This window comes from Colobus angolensis, unplaced genomic scaffold, assembly GCF_000951035.1.
Source record: "Colobus angolensis palliatus isolate OR3802 unplaced genomic scaffold, Cang.pa_1.0 Scaffold273, whole genome shotgun sequence".
Taxonomy (NCBI): Eukaryota; Metazoa; Chordata; class Mammalia; order Primates; family Cercopithecidae; genus Colobus; species Colobus angolensis.
Genome location: NW_012115966.1, coordinates 49,487 through 58,718, shown reverse-complemented (window position 1 = coordinate 58,718; position 9,232 = coordinate 49,487). Strand labels below are relative to the sequence as shown.

The 9,232-nt window shown below is 43.5% G+C and overlaps 1 protein-coding gene across 2 annotated transcripts; it reads left to right on the top strand.

The window, feature by feature from the left end:
* The first annotated feature begins 1,421 nt into the window (after nt 1–1,421).
* On the top strand, nt 1,422–8,650 carry PIFO (primary cilia formation). Of its 2 annotated transcripts, XM_011948036.1 has the most exons (6): nt 1,422–1,802; nt 2,044–2,183; nt 2,802–2,900; nt 3,643–3,773; nt 5,247–5,364; nt 6,900–8,650. In XM_011948036.1, the coding sequence occupies exons 1-6, from the start codon at nt 1,784–1,786 to the stop codon at nt 6,966–6,968; spliced, it is 576 nt and encodes a 191-aa protein (XP_011803426.1). In that variant the 5' UTR covers nt 1,422–1,783; the 3' UTR covers nt 6,969–8,650. The 2 variants fall into 2 exon arrangements, with proteins under 2 accessions (XP_011803426.1, XP_011803427.1); XM_011948037.1 differs by lacking the exon at nt 2,802–2,900 and having other exon boundaries at nt 1,691–1,802.
* The last annotated feature ends 582 nt before the right edge of the window (nt 8,651–9,232 follow it).

Sequence of the window (9,232 nt, the reverse complement as noted above, 5' to 3'; positions counted from 1 at the left end):
TCTTTACATTTTATTTACCCTCAGTATTATTGCAATTGTATTTTAAGTAGACAAAATGCTTGGAGTAAATTATACAATAATTTTCAGACCCTATCTTTATTCCATTTAAGCTTGGCTCCTCATAACAACCTTCTATATTACTGGGCTTTGTGCATTATTTCCTATAAACTTCACTGTGTTCATATATGTAACTACTACTAGTTATTTTTGTAGAGTCCAACAGGACATATTTGAATGTGATGTGGGACATGGGACAATTCACTGTATGCCTGGGATGTCTAGCCTCCCTAGCCTGTTGACCAGGAACAATTTTTGACCCCAACAATTTTTAACAAGCAAAAATTATTGCACAAATTTCCAAAACACCCTCTGGGAGTCAGTGTCACCTTTTTTGGAAACTCTACCTTAGATCTATAAAAATCATCCCTGAAGGCCGTGCTAACGCAGAGTATGTGTGGATTCCAGGGTCATCACCTGTAAAGGGTCAAAGCATGGACCAGTCACACTGGCCGTTCTGTTACGTCTAACACCTGGACAACTCCTAAAACCATCCTAAAAAGCTAGTGAAAACAAGCTAGTGTTAATATCCATGACAAAGGCAAAAAAGACAAAACACACTCTGATCTTTTTTTCTTGGGTTATTATTATCTTCAGTGACAATAACCTATTGTATGTCACCCACCAAGTACCACGTTCTGAACTGTTTTAATCCTGTCATCTTGATCCTCTCAATAATCCTATATAGAGGAATTTTTTCCCCAATTTAGCGATGAGAAAACTGGGTCTTAGAAATCTGACTGCCCGGCCCGGCGCGGTGGCTCAAGCCTGTAATCCCAGCACTTTGGGAGGCCGAGATGGGCGGATCACGAGGTCAGGAGATGGAGGCCATCCTAGCTAACACAGTGAAACCCCGTCTCTACTAAAAAAATACAAAAAACTAGCCGGGCGAGGTGGTGGGTGCCTGTAGTCCCAGCTACTTGGGAGGCTGAGGCGGGAGAATGGCGTGAACCCGGGAGGCGGAGCTTGCAGTGAGCTGAGATCCGGCCACTGCACTCCAGCCTCGGCGACAGAGCGAGACTCCGTCTCAGAAAAAAAAAAAGAAAAAAGAGAAATCTGACTGCCCCACCTTCTAAAAAAAACTATTAGTCTTCTCTGATTCCGTGGCATTCTACCCGGTCCACATAAGGCCTCCAGTTCTTTCAAAACCTCGCGCCCCCTCCCCCCGGCCTCCCGGCCCCCAGTTCCCCCGGGATACAATGGGTAACCTGATTGGAGGGGCTTGAGGAAAAGGAAAAATGGGTCTAAGGGCCTAATATGGAACTAGCTGTCAGCACAACTCCGCCCCCTACTCTTCTGCTGCGGTGTTGCCCAGGGAGTCCACCCCCGTACGCAGCAGCCGCTGCGTCTTTTTACTTTCACTTTACTTACTGCTGGCCCGGACTTTGGGACGTTCTGAAACCAACTGTCTTTCCCTCTACAACAACGCATTCCTCTTGACTCAGCTTCCAAAGCTATTTGCCACCCGGTCAACCCTGCAGCCCCTACAGCCGCGAATCCAGGAAACCCTCTACCCGCAGCCCAGCTACTGAGTTTACAATCCCCTGGGCTTTTGGGCTCCAAGGTGCGGGTACCTGCCCAGTAGTGGCTCAGTGGACGCCCCAACTTGCCGCGCAGACGCGCTCAGGCCCTCTCCCCCTCCCGGCGCTCCGCAACTGGGAATCACGGGACTAGCCTCGGTTTCCTTGGCAACGCAGTACACAAGTGCTAGCCCTAGCAGCTCGCGATGTGCTTCAGCAAAGCAGGTTAGGTGGCAGAGGTTAGGTGGCGGGTAGAGGTCAGGTGGGGGAAGGGTGGGAAAGCTGGGAAAGACTAAGTGGGAGGAAGTGCAGTTCGCCCCGCTCCGTGGAGTTTGGCGTGGTTTTGTAAGTGCACGGTTGGGCCCTGTCCTCTGCTCTGTCTACCCGACCTTCTCCTCCCCGAAGGCGCTCACGTAGACCCAGGTGCCGTCCCTCACGTGGAGCCTCTCCTCTCTCTTTCTTTTAGACGCCGAGGATAACTACCCTTTTGGAACATGTCAGCAGAGGAAACTTTTTCCGCACTTTCATCCCCCAAATTTGATTGGAAACAAGTTTGTCCCTCTTAGGGGATCACCCCACAGAGGGCCTGGGTGTTACTTATCAGATGTGAGTATTCACCTCGCCTTAGATGGGCCTCAGTTCCCTGGCTATTGACGGATAACCAAGTTTCCAAGTTTCGTCAAAGAAAAATTTCTATGGGACTTGAGATCTTCAGAGTCCCAGCATAAGAAAGCGCTCTGTTCTTCTGCAAGCAGCTGTTTAAGCCAATGCCAGAGATTAAAGGATTATTGCTCCCCGCCTTGCACCTCCATTAAACGCAAGCCCTAGCTTCATATAATCCCTACTCCGTCCTCACTTCCAAAGGCCTGTGAGCCAATGCCAGTTACCCTCCCATTCCTCCAAACCTCAGGCTGATAGTTGCATTAGAGTCAGTTCAGCTCTGTGGGGTTCCAAAGACTGATTGCTTCGAATATATGGCAGTGTCCTATAGTCTACGTATCCAGCCACACCCCTCTACAAAGTTACCTGTATTACTTGTGGAATTCTATGGTCTTGACCTCAAAGGAGTCAAGACAAGAAAGATCCCTTGCAGAGAAAGTTCAGATGGGAACTTGCTAAGTTCACTCCATTTCGATGGCCCTGATGTTCTCTGACTATGTGTTGTTTTTTCTTTCCTTCTTTCTTTCTTTTTGTTGTTTCTTTGTTTTAATATACCACCCAAAGGGATACGGCTTGGCATACGACTTATCTAAGATCCCAACCAGTATAAAAGGATATACTCTGGGAGCCAGAACAGCTGTGAGGTTTAAGCCAATACAGAAGGTAATGTACTGGGATTTTAGTGTTATCCACATTGTTGCATGCATTTGCACAGGTGTGCAAAGGGCAGAGAGCAAGGGGGGGTGGGGTGATCTGAAAGAATATGCCCTGAAATTAAAGAAAAGTAGGCATTTAAGCAAAAGCTATTAAGAAGCCTATCTGAAAAGCTTGGGCATTAACTTTGCAAATATACGTGTGAGTGCAATGGGGAGAGTGGAAAACAATTTACTGAAGAAATGGTCCCAACACAGGGCTTTGGTGCTGAGATGCCTGAGGTTAAACATTCAAAGCTTGTGTTTATATACATTATATTATCTTGTCAGTTAAAAAACAGATTCCAACTTTTCCACCCTTTTGTGTGATTGGGTTTCAAGTCTAAAGTTCAGTATAGGATCCTAATCTCTTACTGGACATTTTCCTGACACTTGAGCTTGAGGAGCAGAGGTACTAGCCCTAAAAGTATCTGAGTGAGATGTTAAGGGTAGTGGCTGTGATAAGTTGCCTTGGTTCTTTGCCCATCCTAGATTTATTTCTACAACCTATACATTATGTATCACTAGGTAGCTGAACCACACCCATATCTCAGTTTTCTACCTACCAAAGACTTATTTCTGTAGCTCGAGGTGGGTGAACCATAGCTGATTTATGAACAGAAAGAGGGTGATTCTGTTTTTTCTACCTGGAAGGCTTTTTGTGTATATGTACATATCACTCTCTAACATAATGATCTTTTTCTTGGAAACAGGAAATGACACCTGCTGCAGGCATGTACCAGAAAGTGAGTCCTCAGCAGGAGAAACACAAACAAAATTTTGCTCCATTTAATGTCTTGGTGCCTCGATTTAAGAACTACTCAAAGGACACTTACTATCCCAGGTATGTCTCCTCTCTTTTGGTGCACTTCAACAAAAAAAGCAATAGGAGGAAAAGAAGTACGTAATAAGAAAAGAAGCACATAAAGAAGGGATGACATCCAAACCATCCCAGTTAAATAAGGAACCATTCAGAGATTTAATCAATTGTCTCATAGATTTCTGGCATTGTAGAATGTAGAATCATAGTTACTCATTCAACGAATTTTTATTAATATGCTGGGCAGTTCTGTAGATTCGACAGATTTTGCAGTAAATTCATCACACAAGTCTCCTGATTTCTTGGGGCTTACATTCTAGAGTCCAGACAGAGCACAAGCAAATACACAAAAAAATATCAATAGTAATAGAGTGACCATATAATTTGTTAGTCAAACCATGACACTTCTGAGAGTAAAAGGGCACCTATTAATAATTCTACCAAGAATTATTAATTCTAGTCCCTACCAAGGTAGGGACTGTCATGGACAAACCAAGAAGTAGGTTGTCCAGGCTACAAAGAAGGTAAAACAGGATGACAATATGATAGGGAGTGATGTGATGGCCTGGAGTCTTCTTTAGAAAGGGTTGAAGAAATGACGCTTAACCTGAGATCTGAATGACAATACTAAGCCAGGCCTGTGAAGATATGGGCACAGAGCATTCCCAGCAGAAGGAACAGCAAGTGCAAAGGCTATAAAATGGGAAGGAATTTGACCGGAACAAAAAGAAATGCTAGCATAGCTAGAGTGTAGTGAGCAAGTAGGAAATGAGACAGAAATGGAGGGCATACTGGAGCACATAGGCCTTGCAGGCCAACAGGCTTACTCTCAATGCTTTAGGAAGCTATTCAGAATGTATAGACTGGTAGGGCAAAAGGTCAAGGTCTTTCTTTTGTTGATGAGAAATCCAAGGATCACAGAGTGAATGTAACGTTCTCAAGTTGCATTAAGGAAGTAGAAGCATTGAGTCTTGACCCCCATGTCCCGTCCGTTATTTCCTGACAGTAAAGAGTCTACATCAAAAGACAAAGTGTGATGAACAAAGTCAATTTTTAAATGATCCCATTGTCAAGAAAATTTAACTGGCTCTGCTTTGCTTTGCCTACACTGCAGATAGATTATCACTACACTTTTATCACCAACTTTAAATGCTGGGCAGTACTAATTCATCACTGCTTTAGATCTCTTTCATCACCCACCACTTCTAGGACCTTCTCATCTCTCAGCTGTAGAGACTAAGGTACAGAACTACCCTTTAATCTGGAGTCAATCTGTGCTCTAACTGGATGTCAAGATGGTCAAGTTAGATGTTTAACACTAACATTTAACTTGAAGTACATTAACAGGTGAAGGAATCTCATGCTTAATTAAAAAGCTAATCAATCTGTTGCCTTTTTCCAAGAGGTTAGGCCTAGTTCAGGGATGGCTCTGGTACTGATGGAGTTTGTGTATGGTCACTAACTCATTAGACATGATGCTTGTATTTTTATTTCTAGCCCTGGTGCATACAACCCAGAGAAGAAGCCACCTCCAAAAATTGCCTGGCCAATGAAATTTGGATCTCCAGACTGGGCTCAGGTTCCATGTCTACAGAAAAGGACCCTAAAAGCTGAGGTAATCAGATTGGACTTCTGTAGAGGACTGTTATTCAATCTAGTACTTTCATATGTATCAGGGACTCTTAATTAGGGGTCTGTGAATGAACTTGGTCCTAAAAAGTTATATGCACAAGGAAGTCCTTGGTCCTAAAAAATTATATGCACAATTTCGTGAGTATATGAATGTGAGGAACTTTTTGGAGAATTACACTATTTCATTAGATTCTTAAAGGTATATATGACTAAACAAAATGACATTTTCTTATTTGATCCTTAAATAACTTTTGTGGTGGATACAGAGGAAATATCCCTACACAATAGAGGCCCAGATGGATTAAGTGATTTGTGCAGATTTCACAACTGGAATCCAGATCTTGTGACTCCTAATTCTTTGCTCTTTCCAACATACCCCTTGAGTACTACTAGATCACTGAGGAGCCATAGAGCATTCAGCTAACGGCATGGATTCTGGGGACAAAACTGTTTGGACGAACGGAGGCAAGATGGTGCACTTCCGGGTTCTTCATCCCCCGCTCCCAACTTTTCCCCCCTCCCAACTTTTCCCGCGCGCCCGAAAATGTAGCCGGCGACGCAGGAAGGTGCAGACCAACTGGGCATGCACCAGGTGACGTCAATCCGAAGAGACCAAGATTTACCTGGTCGCACCTGCGGAACGCCCCCGACACGCCCGTGCCCCGCCTATTGCCCTCCCACTCCTTAGAAAAGCCCCTCTCCGCCAGTGAGCCACGCGGTCTTCCTCCAGCCCCACTGAAGTCGGGATGCAGGAACCCCGCCCGAGAGCCCCACGAGGGGGGGACTCTGTCGGCCTTCTTTGCCGGAGGCCGACAGACTTCTTCCCCACACCTTAGGTTACCAAAATAAACTTGCAGTTTTGCTCCTACACTTGCCTACCCGCTGGTTCTTTTGTGCCCGCTCTGGTGGTCTTAGAAAAACAAGTCAAAAACTACCTGAATTCAAATACTAGCTGCAGTATTTACTTGTTGTGTAATCTTGAGCAAATCTTTTGACTTTTCTAAGCCTCAATTTTTTAATCTGTAAAATGGGTATTATAATAGAATCAATCCGATAAGGTTATAAAGAAAATGTGGAAAATCAGTTAACACAGTACCTGATAATATAGTAATTGTCCAATCTGTTAGCTATCATAATTCCAGAGGTGCTTTTATTTCTTTCCTAGTGGAACTTTTCATCAATTCCACAATTATTTATGAAATGCTGAATGTATTAACATTATTGCGTTAGGGCCTATGGGTAACATTCAAGAATTAAATATATAATCCTTGACTTCAAGAAGCCCACCAACTGCTTGGGGATTTACTAAGTAGTAAATAATTCCTAGCATGGTATACACTGTAGTAAGATGATAAAGGGTAGATGTACATACAAATTTTGGGAGAATCACTAAGACAAGATTACTATGGGGTTGGGATTCACCTCTATAATGTACAGTTCTTTTTTGCATAACTGGGAAGACCAGAGGCAGAGGGTTCTCATTAGAATATTGATCTAAACAACCTTCTTTCATTGCAGCTGTCCACAGACAAAGACTTTAGAAAGCATCGGAACCGTGTGGCCTACCTAAGCCTGTATTATAATTGAGCAGCTGTGACTACCTTCACATGCTCCTATTATACACAGACTCTCCAGGACTGAGGACAGCTGCTCTTCTTCTTCTGCATTACTGTGCCCCCTTGTCTGGCAGCCTGGAGCCCAGGGAGGGATAAGGGGCTTATAGCTGCTGTATGAGAACATAAAGACTAGTGCACAGTGCTATCTCCATCTACTGGCTTGTGGCATACATGTGCGCGTCTGGGTCTGTGGGTCCTCTTGGGTGCTGAGTTGGGTGATTTCATTTTAATGAAATATTTGTGGGCCCCTGCTCTCTAGTTCTAATTGCCAGGTGCCAATTTTAGATATTCTACCACTAGCCCTGGTCATAGGAGACTGTTAGCCTGTATATATCAAGGGTTTGGATGGGATCTGGGCTTACTAGATACAGAAAACACTTAAGGCAGATTAAAACATGTATTGGAGCTCTTCTAATTGTGTTCCTCAGTATGGAGTGGGAAGGTCTTGATTTGATTGGCTTCCCCAGATTGACATAAAACTCAAAAACTAAAAAATTGCCCCTTTCCTATGACATCATCCATTTAGTCTGTGAGTCAACATATATACTGAGGTTCTACTATGTGTTGAGCAGAGCAGTAAGCACTGGGGATATGGCGGGAATCAAAATAAACTTATCTACTAAATCCTTGGGCCTGGCCTGAAGTCAGCGGAGGACTCCCCAGAGCAGCTAGTGGATTGGGTCTGCCCTCCAATCTGAATGACCCCCTAGAACTTTACAAGTCCTTCTGGGGTTACAAAGGTCATAACTTTATAGCCCCAGACTGACTTGTAAGCAGCTACATTTAAAGTACTTACCCAGACACTCGGGCCTGAGAGGTAGACCCCTTTCCTTTCAGCACTAGCTGAAATCATCAAGTATAGGTTTGTCCAGGATTGGCGCTAAATATGATCTAATCTTTTAAGAAGAGGGTCATTTAGTACCCACTTAGGCTTCTTCGTAATTACCAGAAAGGTGGTAAGCCTGCATGTGTCTGGACACCAAAAATCGAGAAGCTGCCAGTGGCTGCAGGACAGCCTACTGTAACCCTCATGGCCACCCCCTGATGAGCATTAGCTGGGGAAAGGGCTAGCAAGAGGTGAAGCCTCCTGGCCATATGATGCTGGGGGGGCCTAATTCCTTAAAAGCCAAGGTCTTCTGAAACAATAATGGTGAAGGACAGAAAAGTCTTTATGAGAAATCACATAGGACATATCAAGATAATGATAAAGATACCTCAGCAAGAACATACCTAATATATACACTTCTTTTAATCTGATGATTTAATTTCTGTTATCTTGTCAAGAAGTATTTATGACTTGAGATAAGTCAGAATTAACTCTTATCACCTCTCCTGCACACCTCCCTCCTTTTTCTCCTTTGTACCCACACGTGCAGATTTTTTCAGAGGTGATAATTTAGCATTCAATGTTTTTTCTTTTTCTGCTTCAGGGTCTTAGGTCCCTTTGGAGGATATTGATGAGGGTGGGGGTGGGGACAGAACATCTTTCACACTGTTTAGTATATACGCTCAAAGCTTTTCCCAGGGAAGGGAACTCTCTAACATAGTAATCTGATTTGATGAAAGACAAAATTTTAATATAGCTTCAGTTAACATTCAGGGTCCTTGAAAGCACTACATTGTATATAAAAGTAATAAAATACAAATGAACACAAGGACCGACATACTGTGCCGTATTTATTTTCCATCTAGACTTGGTTCAAGGAGTTTATAGTATTTTTAGGTCTTAATAGAATTAAGCTTTATCCTAATGCTGTTTTAGTGGAGTAAAGCTTCCAATGTGACAGATTTATATAGTATGTAGACTACCTGACATATTGGAGGATGTAGTTTGACATGCAGACAACAGAATTTGTGACACTAGGATTTTACGAGTATATATAAGGCCAGTTGCAACATTTACAGTTCTGCTCCAACCTTGGGCATACTTGAGGTGAAAGGTATTGCCTTCCACACACCAGAAGAACTTGTTACTGTCCTCAGGATTACTATAAATGCCATCTGCTTTACCACTACAGAAAACTCCATCTCCTCTACTGCCACTATCTCCATCACTTCCCCCGTCACTGCCACCTTCACCACTGCCGCTGCCTCTGCCAATATTAGCACAGAAGCCTTCACTTCTGGGTGTCACAGGTCGGTTATACCAGCTGTTGACAGCTGGTGGAATACATTCTAAAAGAATAAAGACATTTCAAAGCATCATCATAACCTGTTTTAAACATAGAAACAAGC